The 16,860-nt window shown below is 34.1% G+C and overlaps 1 protein-coding gene across 1 annotated transcript; it reads right to left on the reverse strand.

The window, feature by feature from the left end:
• Window positions 1-3,184: 3,184 nt before the first annotated feature.
• Window positions 3,185-6,254, reverse strand: LOC147291242 (uncharacterized). The gene is made up of 5 exons (XM_086236666.1): window positions 5,447-6,254; window positions 4,780-4,901; window positions 4,647-4,687; window positions 4,449-4,547; window positions 3,185-3,794 (listed from the first exon to the last, which is right to left on the reverse strand). Exons 1-5 carry the CDS (start codon window positions 6,006-6,008, stop codon window positions 3,614-3,616), a joined length of 1,005 nt encoding a protein of 334 aa, XP_086092792.1. The 5' UTR covers window positions 6,009-6,254; the 3' UTR covers window positions 3,185-3,613.
• Window positions 6,255-16,860: the final 10,606 nt, after the last annotated feature.

A 16,860-nucleotide genomic window follows, 5' to 3' on the forward strand; every position in this document is an offset into this window, starting at 1 on the left:
TCTAGATGCAACATTCCTTTACAATTTGTTGTATACTAATAGGTGCCAAAAAATAGTTGTTAATCGATCACATCATAAGAAAAAGACAAGAATGTTAATTAGTTTGCCTCTTCTGTTGTATATATAATTTGAAGATTGATCACTTGAATTATGAGTAAAAACGACTAACAGATCTATGTTAAGATGTTGACGATACACTTAATTAATTGTGAAAACTCATTCTTATTTGAGGGATGTTTTTCCATTTCAAATTAATTACTTATACCCTTCAAGTTTTCATTGTTAATTTGTTTAGCTTGAAACAACAATTCAATAGTATGAGAGGAGTACTCTAAAACTAACTGGTTAGCAAGTTAATACGAAACTAATCATGCTTTTGGAATCACCACATAACTAATCTCATAATCCGAACCGTCAATTCTTTAGGTCATACTTCAAAGATCATCATTGCAAAAAATCAACTAAATCGGAAATCATTTAGTCATCTAATTGAGATCAAATAAATAGACAATCAGTGTTTTCAATAAAAGCATATAAATAGTTGTTGTTATAATCAATGACTAAATGACTTCCAATTTTGGAGATTTTTTACAGGGATGATCTTTGAAGTAGGGCCTAAAAAATGGACGTTTCGGATTTTGAGATTACATTGTGCGGTTGGCCCAACAGGGTGGTTAGTTTTGTATTAACTTACTAACCAGTTAGTTTTAGAACATTCTTAATAGTATGAATAGCAACATTTTTTAAGGTAAGATGGGAGGGTCAGTCATAGGGGTATAGAAATAAAACAATTATTAATGTAAAAAGCTCCACATTCTTTGCCCAAATTACATTGCTTTTATTTTCAGATTCTAGTACTAGTCAAGAAGAGTCCGTAGAAATTTTCTGTGTATTTTTTTAAGTTCGGAGTTATTTTTAATTAATATTTAAAGTTTATAAAAATAAAATAAAAATCTGAAAATAAAAGCAAAGATGTGACACGTGGCGCACATCGAGCGCGCCACGTCAGCATTAACTGCCAGGTCATCATTTTTAACGGAATTGTTGACGGAACAAGGTAAAATGGGACACGGATGTAAGTTACAAGTGGTAATCTGGGACAAAAAAAACTTTCAGATAGTTAAGTGGGAATGAGTTACAATTTTGGATAGTAAATCAATAATTAAGCCTATTTGCAATTACATGGAAAGAAGTAGTGCCCAAATGTTAGTTTTCCACTCGTAAAGGTTCTTGGAACTTTTGATTTTTGTTTTTTCGTGATATGATTAAAAAATCCTTTTAAGAGCTTCAAGGAAATAACTTTAGAAAAAGATTATAAAAAACGTAGTGTCGTCTTTGGAGCGTTTGAAAAATCGTTTTTTTAATGATATGCCTACAGCGACCTACTTTGAGCTATGACATAATTTGTTTTACAAAAATGGAGGTTTGAGATCGAATAGGAGATTCTTTTTTCCATACTTTGTACACACGTTAAAAATGAGGAGAAATGCTTGCTACATCAAGTATTGTATAACTTATTTTACCCTTTTTTAATTTTCTTTATCCTTAACACCGAAAAAACAAAAAAATCTTCATCTTCCTCACTTATCAGTCCAACATCATCATTCAATTGTTGTTGTGCATTGATGTTGATCCGAAACAGAAAAATACAATGTACAAGTCGATCCAAAGCTCATTTTGGGATACACTACCATAATTTTTGGTACTTTGCATGCATGAATGATGGTGCCTTTACTGAAACTTTAGTCAACCCTTTCTGATGTGAATGTGATCCAATCCATTGATGCTGGTATGGTATGATCTCCCCCATGTTCATCAATCTCTTCATAACATATAAGCAATTTGATGCACATTGCACAAATATTTCTAAGAAAATATATACAATCCGTGTACAAGAAGTCCACTACATCAATTCAGCTTTTACGAGTTGAGATCAAAATCTATCCAGTCGGATAAAGCTAAAACACATCCTAGCAAATTAACATACACAAACACTACATCAGTGCATAGCAACTTTTCAATCTAACATTATAGAAGGGAAAGAAAGGTCCCTAAATTCTATACAAACTGAAGCCCAAAGAGCCAACTGGGCTCGCTAGCGCCGACGGTGGAGGTTGCCGATGGCGAACTGCAGGTGAGATGCCCATGGGAGGGGTGAGGCTGCTGGGTTGGAGGTGTGAATGAAAATTTAGAGCGTCTGGTTACATGTTTTAGTAATTTAAGGGGTAAATAGGTATTTAGCTAAATATTATTTGACAAATAATAATATGAGTTGGCAATAAAAATTGATGTGTACTACTTAAATTTGCCACATGAGATTGAAGCACCACATTGAGTCACAAAATTGAGACCCAAAATCATTTTCCTAAAATATAAAATAAAAGAGCTTTTTTTGTGATATCTTCATTTATACATTTTCTATCTTCATTAATGATGCTCTCATGAAGTCACGTTGTGATGCTTTTAGAATTTTATTTTTGGGTAAATACGAATCTGGCTGATTATGGAATTGGGCTCTTTTGACCAAAAAAGAAAATGGAATTGAGCTCATTTATAATTGTCGAGCATTGCTTTCCGAGTGCTCTATTTGAAAGCCTCCAACTCATGAAAGCCCAGTCCACCTTCATCTTTTGCCTTACACAACTTTTGCTGAGCCATCCACTAGATTCCTTTGCTAATCTGCTCATTGCTGATTGCTCCAATTAAATTTAGACATCATTGAGTTTTTTTTTTTTTTTTTGTTTTGGGTAAGACATCATTGAGTTTAACTCTGAACATAAACCTTTTGGTAACATGAATGCTCATGGCTTAGGTAGGCGACCAATAGTAAACTGGAAAATATTTTATTAAACTTTAGTAATTTCAAACTAATTCCACTAAAATATTTAGCAGCACCAGTCCATCCTCTGTAGCTTCCAAGTGGGAACCTCCTGGGTTAGGGGTCGTTCAAACAATCAAACTCAATGTGGATGGTGCTCTCCACCCTTCTGGTGATGTTCATCCAAAAGGGCATGAAGCTTCATCCAGTCACCAACGTCCGACCGACGACGATTCCTGTCACTCAATCAGCTTAAAGGAAGAAACAAGTACATACATCAGGCCATTACTGTCAAGTTTTAGAGTAGGGGAGTTTCATTTTCCTGAACATTCTGAGAAAAAGAAATATTGTTACCACTCTGTAGAATGTGTGAACCAACCAGAAAACCAGTGAACTAAAAGAAGTATAAAGCCAATGTGTATATGAATAATTTAAAACCAAAATCATGAACCTACAAAATTGAACCAGCCAGAACAATTAATGCAATGGAACTCCAGAATTTGAAGAACAGGCCTTGGAAGGAAATCTTTATTCAAATCATTATCTCTAAGCAGCAGGCGTCCTAGTTGACTCCTCGTCAGCAGCCAGCAGTTTCCGGACTAGCCTTCCCTGCCTTAAGACTGGTTACTTTGTCTTAGCCTAAAACTTGAATCATGGTCACTGCAGCAAACAAATGAACTTGACACATGTTCCTCATTGGTGAAACTCCTCCATCACACAAAACCTAAGCTCTTTCTACAACAATGTGGATTTATTTGATCCAAAGGAAACTTTCTATTAAACCATATCCAACTTCTACAAGTTTAATTTCTGCAGACTCTGCTCTGAGAAACTCTCCAAGATGTCGTAGTGACCGTATCCATGAAAGAGAACATTGATTGGCTTCTCCTCTTCTTTCCCATACTCTTCACCATACTTCGCTATGTTAACCAAAGCAGCCGAGCTTCTATCTACCATGAAGACTGATATCGGTGTCCTGGGGAATAAAAGGTTGTGTCGGACATGGAAATTCAGAATATTATTGTATAGAAGAGTACAGAAAAATCAGACACATAATCGACACAGAGGGAAAATGAAAAAAAAAAAAAAATCATAGAACCATCACAGGTAGTTTACTTTTTAAAAATCAATCAAGAAAAAAAAAATTGGAATGACAGCATAAATATGCAACCCATGCCAACTAAACCATCTTCATTCTAACAGAGGCCAATTCAAGAAATATTTAGTTCATGTAGAACCTAAGAAGAAAGGATTGAAAAGACTAAAGAGAATAAAAACCTTTGGAGGTGAAAAAATAAACTTTAAACTTCAATTGACCATGGGTTTTCAATGCTCACGATTGCCCTGAAATTGACAATGTGGCCTATTGAGACTGGACAAATCCGAATAAGGAAATTCTAAAATAAACCCTAAAGAAACCAAATATGGAAGCTCAAAATACTTGAAAAAATTCAACATAAATAAGTTAAATCCTACATTGTCGTCGCATGTAAGTGCATAGACACACATGATGATCTCCATCAATGGCACTATGATGGTAAAATTTTATCTGAAATAAAGCGGAAACACGAGAATCCCAAATAAACAGCAGAGGAATTGTTAGAGAAACAAAGAACAATGTAAAACTCACTTTAAAACATGGGAGGCCATAAGCAGCTCAGGTTCTCCACCCCATACATAAGGTTGTTGAATTCTCTTCACATATGCATCAAAATCTCCCTCAATGAACCTAAACATATATTACAAAAAAGATCAGTAACCAGGTCATTATGATGACACAATAACAAAATCAAACTGAAAATTCACAGTCCAAAATCACGAAGCTTACCATTCTGTTTCCTCCCGCCTCTTTAAAAGCTCGTCGACAACCTACATGAATCATAATCACTCTAATCAGACCAGAAAACAAACACAAATAATTTGGTAATACATTCTAAGCCTGAAAAATTAGTAGGAGTTACTTGAGCTCTTAATTCATCAGCGAGTTCTCTCTGACGGTTTTCATCAGGAGCTTCCTCCCCATTTCTCAAGCAAGCCACGTGTGCTATCGCTCGGAAAAGGCATCGACCGTCGGCTGGTACCCCTGTCAATATCTCATTCTTTTTAGCTCATACTCTCACTCGAAAATTGTCACAAACAGTTTCAACGCAAAGGTTCTGCGTGTTTTGACAGAAAATTGTTTTAAATACAAAACAATTTTCCGTCAAAACAAACAAACACAACCAAAAAGTAGAAAACCATGTATGTGCCCAGAAACAAACACAAAGCTTCGTCAAACAAAGCATGCAAAAGCGCCCAAAAGTTACCCAAAAAGAAAAGTTAAGAAATGGCAGCTTTCATTGGACCAATTAAAAATTCACAAGTAAATAGCATACATAACATTTCTCAATATACTAATCTTAGTGGAGAATGGATACCCAACCATTTTTTTTTTTTTTTGCGAAAACAAAAAAGATAAAAGAAAAATGGAAGTAATACTGTCAAGCAAAAACAAAAAGTATGAAAAATTGACAAACCAATCATTATTAATAAACTGAAACAGCCATACCAATAATTTGATCAAACTGATCCTAATTAACATTAAATACACGATCAAAAATTGAAAGCAAAATATAAATAAAAAGTGACCTGTTACTCTATAATCAGCGGAGCTCTCAATGCTGTCATCAGAAGAATTCGAGCCTTTCGAATCACACCCGTCGGTTTTCTTCTCGTTCAAACTGTCGGGCTCTGGCGTAGCGGCGGCGTCGGGCCAGTCAATCGGCGCGGCGAGGCAGTTGCAGACGCCAAAGAGAAGCCAAGCCGAGTCGGGGCGGTGGAGCCAGCGAGCAGGGCGAGCGTCCACCCCGGCGTTCCAGGAGCCCTCCCCCTTAAGCTCGTAGTGAATCGCCGGCCGGCGCCGGAGATCGAGACCCCTCCAGGCGCCGGAGGAGGAGGGGAGGATGGCGTGCCATATGGAGGCAGCACCGGCGAGGCCGGCGCCGGAGCCGCAGGCCGAGCCGAGCTGGCAGGCGCTGGAGTGGTGGTGGCGGCGGCGGAGGGTCTCGGCGTAGCCGCCGCAGCTGGAAATTTGGTGCTGGAGGAGGAGCCGCCGGCTACTCTGGTAAGCCGCAGCAGAGCTGCCGTGCGCGAATGAGGAGAGGGAGCTGACGATCCAAGTCTTGCGGCGAGCGCAGAGAAATCCAAGCATCACCGGATTGAGGCCCCTCGACGGCGTATGCTAGCGTAGACGAGTACTATCGACTATCGTGAGCTGACAGGGTGACGTGAACTCGCGAAGCTTAACCTAGGCACCCATGTTTGTTCGTCTGTAAAAGTCCTTGTTCAGCAGAAACCAGAAATGTTGGCTGCAGCCATATTGATGTTATTCTCTCTGAGTGTGAGGGCGAGGCATTTTAGGGAAGCCAAGAGGGCCTTGGCCTGGTAGCCCTGGCCCTTGGAGTAAGTTCACGAGGAAAATGTGATTTTTTTTATTCAATTTTAAATCGTTTATTTAATTTTTTTATTTGTTTTTTAATCGTTTATTGTTTTTCGAACTTTGTGATATTTATTTTTGCAAACAAATGGACGATGGTATATGCCTATAAGAGATTCCGGATTTTTTTTTATGCTATGTATTTTTTATTTTTCTGATTGTTTATGGAGTGACATATGAGAAATGTCTATGAAGTGACATATGATCAATATTACATTAGGTTTTAGGAACCAAAATATATTAATAATATCAAACTAAAATAAATATTAATAATATTAGAAATACCAAATTATTTTAAAATTTTCAATACCAAATATAAATTACAGTATCTTAATTACTAAAATTGAGGTTCATAATGGGTTTAAAATATAACAAATAGGAAATATATCCTATCAATTGGTATCCAAAATTTGATATTTGATATTGGTAAATAATTTGATGCTCAGTTATAGCTATGTTCGTATGACTAATCATCTGAGCATAACGACAAGTCACATAAGCCTTAATATCATGTCGTTTGGGCCTAGGCTCAAAGGATAAGCCCCTCCTAAGTTCCTGGGCACCGACTTCTTAGGCCCAAAGACTATGCCCTTCCTGATCTCCTGGGCTCCTAGCCCCTGACCTTTTAGGCTCCGGCCTCCCAGGCTCCGGCCTCATAGGCTTCGACCTCCTAGGTCCTGACCTCCTAGGTTCCGGCCTCCCAAACTCCAGCCTCCTAGGCTCCGACCCTTGTCAACTCATTCGGATCCTCGAGACAGGTGACACGTGGCGCTCCTATAGTGCGAGTCATTACAAGGGACATGTGTCATCATTGGATTGGTTGACACTCTTCCAAAAGTACTATAAAATAGGTACTTTCTTGTTACAAAAGGACATTCAATCATTGATTGGCCGAGATGCTCGATTTTCGATGGTGTCGACCCACCATCGACCCATTTCTTTTCAATCTGCTCGATCGGGGGTGTAGTCGGGTTGCGGGTTATGCAAGTCGGTGGTGGTTTGGGCCGAGAGAAGATGCAGCTGGGTTGGAGAGTGGAGAAGATGGTGGCTGTGATTTGCAAAGAAGAAAGAAGAAAAGAATAAGCTAGAAGAGAGAAGAGAAAAAAAAAAAAAAAAAAAAAGCTGGTGGAGAGAAGCTAGAGAAGAGAAAGGGGTGGCTGGCTGGGCTGAGGAAGACGTAGGCTAGCTGCTGGCGGGCGGGCGAGTCGATTACCGACGATCGGTGGAAGTTTCGAACTGAAACTGACCCATTATTGATCGAGTTAGGCAAGTTCAAGCTCTGCGGGTGGCGACAGGCGGTGGTTTTTCGGGTTTCTGGCGGTCGGTGAAGGTGGTTTCGCCAGCTCAGACGATTTGATGCACACCCCTAAAACCCTCCATCCAACTTGAGTTTTATTTTCCTTTACCATAGGAAATCATTTATTACAAAATTTTAATACAAAATTGCTATTATTAACAATTGAAAATAGCAATTATGTAACATATCCTTATATTTTATATTAATAAATGAGCGTATCATTGAAAAACATAAATATTTTTGTTTCTATTTATACACAGACTAATCATGGGAATGAAAAAAAAAAAAATCCTAGTTACTTTCTCAGTATTATCAAACATAGTAATGAGAATTTTGCCATTTTCATCCTCTTAAAAATGCACAGTAATTGATTTTTCAAGAATTTCATTTCGCAAACCAAAAGGAGCCTTATTGTTACAAAATTTAGTTATTCCTATCCTTGAAGATAACAAACCAAATTTACCTAATTTTAGAATCTTTCAAGTTCTTGAGTAATAAATTAATATAATAATTAGATGTACACTTTCCTTATGAAATTAATTGTGGACTTAAAACAACGTAATTTTTATAGCAAATTACAACTTACATAGTTACACCTCTCAGGTTTGGGGAGTTTTATAACTTGCATTCTTTGGTTTCAATTTTTTCAATTTAGTACTTAATGTTTTAATTTACTTACAATTCATTATTGTAGTGTGTCTGACTGTTTAATTAGACGTTAATTGATGACGTGGCAGTTGTAGGTCCCACATTTTGTTGACCTGTAAGGCCGAATGATCTCCCAAATTGCCCCATAAAAAATACTTCAGTAGTTTGATATAGATTTTTGATTTTTAAACGACTTTCCAAAATTCATATCAAAATTGATGTACTGAAAATGCACATACAGAGAGGTTATTCGGCCTTACAGGTTGTAAAAAATATAGGATATGCAATTGTCAAGTCATCAATTAACATATAATTATACAGTAAAAAATATGTCAATAGTGAATTGTAAGAAAATCAAAACGTTAGATATTAAATTAAAAAAATAAAAATCATAGGATGCAAATTGTAAAACACCTCAAATCTGAAAGGAGGAAATTGTAATTTCCTCTAATTTTTAATTATAAGCACAATGTGATAAATAAAGCAAATGATCCAAATTATAAAAAAGAAAAATTATATTAAACAAATAAAATATCACATCAGAATAGTATCCCAAATGTAGAACTAGTGTTGGTAATATTCAATGACAAAAAAGTTGTTGTGCTGGGGCTGCCTTGAGTCCTTGACGTAGGCAAGTGAGGGTAAAATGGTCGTGGCAGATAATATGCGTTGGGAAAAGTGATGCTACTTTTGGGATTGTGAATTTGTGACCAATGAAATGGTAGACTCACGTGGATACCTGAAACTGAAAAGTTGGAAACTACTAGAAAATTTATGACTAGCTTTGGCTAAGTGAAGGCGTTTGGACTTCTGTGTAATTGCAGCCAAACCTACGTTAACGTGTGAGTCGTGTGACCAAGTGAATCGCTTATAATAATAACATTCGTTAAATGTATTTATCATTATATTTATAAAAAAAATTTTAATGTATTTATCACTATCAAATAATGTGTTATATTTATATAAATAAAAAAATTGCCACATTATTTAATAAATCAGTTTATTAAACGTAGCAGTGTCATCACTGTCATCAAGAATGGGTTCAATAATAGCACAAATGTTTCAGATCCGTGTTGTTCAATGCAAAAGCTTCACTAAAACTCTTTGAATACCCGATCGTATATTTAGAGTTAAATACAAAATAATCTATAAATTTTATAATGTGTCTCAATTTTATTCATTAATTATAAAAAGTATCAATTTAGTCTACAAACTTTTTCAAATTGTACCAAAATAGAACAAATACTAACTTCTATTCCAAAATTAACGAAATTGGTCACATGAAAATATAATGAACGGACTAAAATGCCTATGAAAATGTGGTCACTTACTGTGCACATAACCAGTTTTCGTTAAATTTTTCGATAAAAATTAACGTTTGTACTGTTTTAGTACAACTTGAAAAGTTCGTGGACCAAATTGACACTTTTTTATAGTTAGTGAACCAAACTGAGATTCACTGTAAAGTTCATTAACCATTTTTGTATTTAATTTTTATATTTACTACTGTTTTACTCTAATTAGTTTTCCCCACAAAAACTGGAAATGTTTGGTTCATACTTCATTCACCTTCTTCAAATTAAATAATTATATTATTTGGTATTAATCAAGTATAAATGTGATGATCAGTTATAGTTTGGTTGTCAGACCAAATTTTTTATTTTTTATTTTTAACATAAGGTAAGGCAAAGGCGATAAGGAAGGGAAATGAAATGTCTTATTTTTTCCAAAAATAAATTGGTTTTCTATTTATAAGGGTAAAATAAAGTCATAAAGGTAAGAAAAATTATTGTATATAACTGTAACATTATATGACATGATGACGTGTTGTTACAAATTCACGTAGATTATAACAAGTGTAAAATTTTAAGAGTATTTTTTAGGGTTTTAGAAATTAATGATCATACACGTGTTATAATTTAAGTGAATTGGTAACACCATGTCATTATGCCACTTGGTATTATAATTAATACACAATAAAAGCATCTCCAAGAGAATAAGCAAAACTGGCTCTTTAAATTGAACTTTGCTGACTCATGTGACAATTTGAAGAGTGATATTTTATTAATTTATTGTATATTATACATTTTATTATCAATGTTTTTTATTGTTCCAAGGCAGCACCCTTAATATTTTAAGAGTAATGTTATTTGGATCAAATTAAGTGACCAAATGAGGTGTCACTTGGGAAAGTAGTCCTCATCTCCATGTGGTCCCTCATCTCCACATCTCCCAAAATGATACCTCACTTAATCCTTCTCATTTGGTCACTTAATTTGGTCAAAATAACATTACTCATATTTTAATTGCAAAATAATATTTGAAGATTGAAGTTCACTCAACAAATTTGACAAGTTGACTTTAGGTCTTTATTTTGGAGAGATTTTTCGGTGTAACCGATACACTGCCACGTGGTATAACCAATCCAACGTGTTATCATATGGGTGAATGTTATTAATATTATACCCTAGGAGAGATGAACATATCGTCCAATAATACCCTTACACGTTGAATTGGTTACACTACGTGACGATAAATTCTCCTTATTTTGAAGAGCTCATTTGCAGATGCTGTTGGAGATAATTTATCCAACGTGACACAACTAATTGAGCAGCCAAAGACTTTTACTGAGTCTGTCGGAGATACTATAATTTCTCGTAAATGTGGAGCGTGTGACCATTTTTTTTCATAATCCAAGCCATATATTTATATGAAGTTTATAGTTTTAATAGTAGAGGATGCCTTCACCCTCATAGCAAGAGTCCAATTTTTGACCCCTTCACTCTAAATAATTTTTTTTTTCTGTAATTTTTATAAGCATTTATTTTTATAAGCATTTTGTCTTGCCACTCTAGAAATGTCTCCTACTCTCCTTGCAGAATAAAGGCAACGAGACATCTTGTGGAAGAGAAGAAAAAACTCTACAGTCTACACCCAACTCTATCTCCAAAGCAACACTTGTCACGCAGTTTACAATAAAGTCCATTTTTCTATACATTTTTTGTTTTATGGAGCACTCCTCTATACAAATTTTATTTCACTCTTATTTGTTCTTTTTCTATAAAAAAAAAAAAAGGAAAAAAATGACACCCCTCCCATTCTTTTATGTTTTCTTTATGGTGGTAATGACACCAGCAGGTCATAGCACTGTTGGTCATGGGAGCGCCATGCAAGGTCAGATATGTCCATATCAATATATCATGTATGGTAGTAAGATGTCATGGTTTATTTCCCATGTCTGGATATTTCTATTTTTATTTTTTATTTTTATGTTTGAATGTGAAAAGAAATTGAGGGTAAAACAAAAAAAATATATGAAATTTTTTTGTAAAAGAGGTGATGTATTTTTTTTTCCTTATTAAAAATGAAGTTAAAAGAAACTCGAGCCTTAATTTTGTAAAAGAGTCTCTGACAAATTCATCAAGGGACAAAGATGATAACTTGACACCCACCCGCCGGAAAAGCCTTGCCAAGACTCATTCTTTTAATGAGGTGATGCATTTTTTTAAGGGTTATATATAAGTATATAACAATTCTTCTTATACTATCACTTGCGTCTCACTTGGCTCCCTAAATTTTATTTTGTCTCATTTTCCTTCCGAGCTTTATATCATGTGTTCTTTGTTTCAATTTGTCAATTCCATTAATTTTTAGTATTACGCAACATCATTATGAGTTGGGTCAGAAGACTCAGAACATGGCTGATGACTTTTGAGAAAAATGTTAAATGAATTGGCCTATGATTGGTTCAAACCTTCTATTTTGAGGGTCGATCATGTTGATTGATTAGTCGGTTATGAGATAGATGATGAGAATGTTGGCTATCTTAATATTTTTCTAAAGAAAAACTTAAATTTAATGCAATTATGACGTCTTCTTTTATGTGCACAATGATATAGTGCAAATTGCTATATGAAATATGGGTTTTTTTTTTCTTAATTTTTTATATGCTTGAGTACATTGGCATCTTTTAAGCTCTTTTCACCTATATAAAAATGAGATCCTACATATAACGCCAAGAAAATTCTACTAAATACTAACTTAAAACCTACCTGACACACCTCCACCCTATTAATATTTTAGTGCTTCAAAAATCTACTAACATCCTGAGTACATTTGACTAACAAAAATAAGAAATAAAAGTTGACGTTGGCTTGCCTACGTGGCACTCAAATGGCTCTGAATGAATGGGAAGACGAAGAAGAAAAACAGATGAATAATTGAATATGTCTGTACCACGTACGTTTGCTTCAACTACAACAAAAGCCATGCCTTTTTCTTTTTAGATGCCTTATCTAATCTGAAACTTTCAATATATATATATATATATATATATATATTTTTTTTATTTAACACAATGCTTGGCATAACTGCTTATTAATCATATCGAATTATAAATCTGTCCAATATTATAGAGAAAATATCATTAAATTAATAGTTATTTGATAAATTTTGGGTTTATAATTTATATTAAATAAATAATTAAATATAAAATATAAAACAACATAATTTTAAACATAAAATCAAAATCAACGCATAAAGCTAGAAAATCCAAACTCTTTGAATGGATTCTACAAGTATCTTAGTGTGAATATGGAGTCCCACACGCATGCTAACTTTCATATTTCATTGGCAGCATGGTCCTCCACGCTCCACGTTATTATTAAATAAATACATAGCATTATAGAAAAATTCTGTAAAATTCTGTCTAGTATCTTCTTCCCTTTTTTTTATTTAATTAGGGTTGACGGTGCTTTTTTTAGGTGAAGAGGTCCAAAAATTAGAGTATGTAATTCAAAATTAATTAATAATGGGTAGAGAGATCCAAAATTCTTAATCATAACCACTCAACAAGATTTATAATTTTTTAATTTTAATACAACACACTCCACATTAACATGTATGAATGAGATAACCACCTCATGCATGCATCAATCCCCATTCCCCATCACTTTCCCTGAGTCATTCTGTGGTGCTTTTAGGTTCCAAAGGAACCAAGAAAGTGCCAACGCAACCAATTCCTTAATTGATTCGTTGTTCAAGCCTTCAAGGCAGGTACGGAAGAATAATATGACTAGGGGATTAATGAGAATAACTTTGCTTGCACCTATGATAGGGGCAGCTTGTGTAACGGTAGTGAGAAAAAGCGAGTAGAAAAAGAGGAGAGAGAGAACAAAAGAGAGAGGAGATAGATAGAGAGAGATATCAGCTGTGGTGTTTCTGTTTCAGATAAGTTATTCTGGGAATTAATATATGTTGTCATACTTGTATTCTTTTAGTCAAGGTAGTTAGGTTTTTATTCAAAATAAAAATCTAATTTTCATTAAACTTAGATATTAGATTGAATTTTGATTATAGTCTTTTCACTTTTATATACATATATTGATAGACATTCGTACCTTATTATTTGTAAGTAATAAGTATAACCATATACATAATTACATCAAACACTATATAAATTGTGTTAATATATCTACAAATAACAATGTACTAAATACAAAAATCAAACCAATGGAATTAAAATCGAACCCAGCAACCGAATTTAATTTTGTCTAAAACTAAAAGTCGAAATTTCGTGTTGTACTGCTTTACGTACAGCTATGTGTTTGTCCAATTGCTCTCATATATTAGTAGTTGAGTTTGTGTTTGTGTTGTCTACGACTTTGTGTGGGGCAGAATTCCCACCTCCCAATTATGACTGACAATTACGACCCGACGGAGCTACTCAACTTTAGTACTTGAGAATTGAGATCGATATATATATATATATATATATATATAGAGAGAGAGAGAGAGGTTTTTCAATGAGAGCATTTAACACTAAATGAGAAATTTTCTTATGGGTTCACACGCGTTATTTTGTATCGATTCAAATTGTTCATTTTTTCAGCCAAATTAAAAATTATTTGTTTATCTAATTTTGATCAAACAAATGAATGATTTCATTAAAAATATTTGGTTTATCTATTTATTTGATCAAAGTTAAATAGGCAAATAATTTTCGATTTGGATACTTTTTTGCATGAATGATTTATCAATGACAATGTAAAAAATTAACGGTTCATATCGATACAAAATAACTCATGTGGGCCCCACAAGGAGATCCCTCATTAGAAAACTGTTGTATAAATATATATATATATATAGGACATAAAAAAAAACATATATCAATCTGTGTTGAGCGATTATGTATTCTCAACAACAAGGGACTATTCATCCATCTAGGTAATTTGACTTCACTCTCAGTCGAATTTAGATTCTATACTCATTTTTGTGAGAACATGCCAAATGTTATTTTACATTGAAAAATTATAATTTTGTGTAAATGCTTATTTTTGGGCCTATTCTTTTATTGTTAATTGATTTTTGGTCGATGCTGAAATTTTCTTCAATTTTTTTTTTTCTACTTATTTTTCCTTAACTTTTAATTTTAATTATGTATTTATTATCTAAAGTAGAGAGTACGAGATGAAATGAAGTTGTAACACGTTTTTGATGTGAGTGAGGATATATCTATATATTTACAACTCTCGAAACCCCAGTGACACAGTGATCACAAAAAACAAGAAGCAGAAAATCTAAACCCCAGTGACACGAGAGGTAGCCAGCCCATTATGTAATGTGTTAGTTTATTTGTTTGGGCCTATGGGTCCAAATTTACCAGAAATTTGGCCCTTACTTATAATCATATGAAAATTTTGTTTGGAATTGTGAATAAATTCTTAGTTTCTCTTCTTCTCTCTTCAATTTTCTGTACCGAGTCGGAAAAGGTAAGAAGAATGCCACATAAATTGGGTAAAAGAGTTGGTTGTATCACATTGTCCATCCCTCATAAATCTACTAGACCATGAACTTACAATATGGGCCAACATGAACTTAAACCCAAACCACCTCAACAAAGCATTGCAGCTCATTGCTATTGAACCGTGGGTTTGGTAGGTCCAATCTCATGCTATAGGATATTCATCTTTATAAGTGGGCCAGTAATATTGTATACTGTAAGTTCGTAAAGGCTAATTTGAATGGATATTGTGAATTACCTAATCCGAATTGTACTTGATGACTCTTGTTGAGGTAAAACGGTTTTCCTCTAAATTTTTTGTGGATTATTTTCTTGGCTTATTCTCACAGTTATTCCTTGAAACTATATCTTTGTCTCACTTAAATATATATTTTCATCCCCTAAATATATATTACTTTTTCTTCCGTTTGAATTGATGATGTGGTGGAATAATTTCCTCATTAATTCAAATGGTGGCATTGATGGACTTGATGGTTTTGGGTAAGGAGGAAAATTTCAAAAATTTCGGCAAAATTTTGGCGAAATTTTATAACAATACTAAAATATTTACGTCAAAATTTAGGAATTTCGACGAAATTTCCATAATTTCGCTGAAATTCCCAAAATTTCAGCGAAAATATCAGCTTGGAGGTGAGAGAGAGAGAGATGATCTATCTATGGAGATGTGGGCCCACACGAGTCGTTTTGTGTCGATCCGAACCGTTCAATTTTTACATCTCCATAGATAGATCATCCTTGCAAAAAATTAGCCAAATCGGAAATCATTTGTCTATCTAACTTTGATCAATAAATGGACGAACCAAATATTTTTGATGAAACCGTCCATTCGTTTTATCAAAGTTAGATAGGCAAATGATTTCCGATTTGGTTAATTTTTTGCAAGGATGATCTATCAATAAAGATGATCCTTGCGAACGGTTCGGATCGACACAAAACGACTCGTGTGGGCCCCAACAAGGTCATACCTCAACATAAATAAGTTGAGGTATATCTCAACAGAAGGAGCCTGTATATATATATATATATCGACAAACGGAAATGCATCAGTCTAGCTAAGATTTTCCTTGACCGTGTTAATTCTGTCAGTTTTAAGCCCACATTTACTTGTTTATTTCAAGAGATTATTTCTCAAACATACTTCTTCCAAGTTGGGAGAGAAGGACAAATGTGTTACTTGCTCAACATACCAACTTATTCAAGCACTCCATTTCAGGATTTAGGCACTCTTTTCTTTTTTGACAAAAACAATCCTCACAAACATACTTATTCTATAGGCAAATTTAAAATATAAAAGAGTTCACATCAATTTCTTTTCTCTAGAAAAATAAAAATTTACACTCTCCAAAACAATCAGTCCTCATTACATTGATCACATTGACACTGCTCAATTACCATAGAGAGAGATGTATACATCAAACATTTCAAATCTGTTGATAATGTAAAATTACTTATTCTATGATACTATCAAACCAACTGTAAATGAATAATCTGTCAATCATGGTCATCCAATTTCGCAAACACAAACATTATAGGTTATATTGCTCACATTATGGGAAAAATACTTATACCAATTATATTCTTAATTTTGTTTTTTACATTGAAAGAAAATTAGCAAAAGTCATGTACTACACCTACCCCAATACCATTCCCATCAAGTTTTAAGTCTATAGTAGTTAGTAGATCGATAAGGACAACAGATTAAATTTCATCATCATATCCACATAGCAGCCTTCATAAATGGTAATCTGATTTTCTTTGCAAGATGTAAAGATATGTATTCCAAGCAGATTTACAATCTATATTATCTAGTAAGATAATTA

This window comes from Dryas octopetala, chromosome 3, assembly GCF_963921425.1.
Source record: "Dryas octopetala chromosome 3, drDryOcto1.1, whole genome shotgun sequence".
In the NCBI taxonomy this organism is placed as follows: Eukaryota; Viridiplantae; Streptophyta; class Magnoliopsida; order Rosales; family Rosaceae; genus Dryas; species Dryas octopetala.

Bases quoted from the DNA above. Each gene is read 5' to 3' on its own strand.
- LOC147291242 (XM_086236666.1), bottom strand. From the start codon at position 6,008: ATGCTTGGATTTCTCTGCGCTCGCCGCAAGACTTGGATCGTCAGCTCC. The intron at 4,688-4,779 runs GTAACTCCTACT...TGATTCATGTAG, and splicing joins CTGATGAATTAAGAGCTCAA to GTTGTCGACGAGCTTTTAAA. The intron at 3,795-4,448 runs GTGAGTTTTACA...TTTATTCCCCAG, and splicing joins ATGGCCTCCCATGTTTTAAA to GACACCGATATCAGTCTTCA.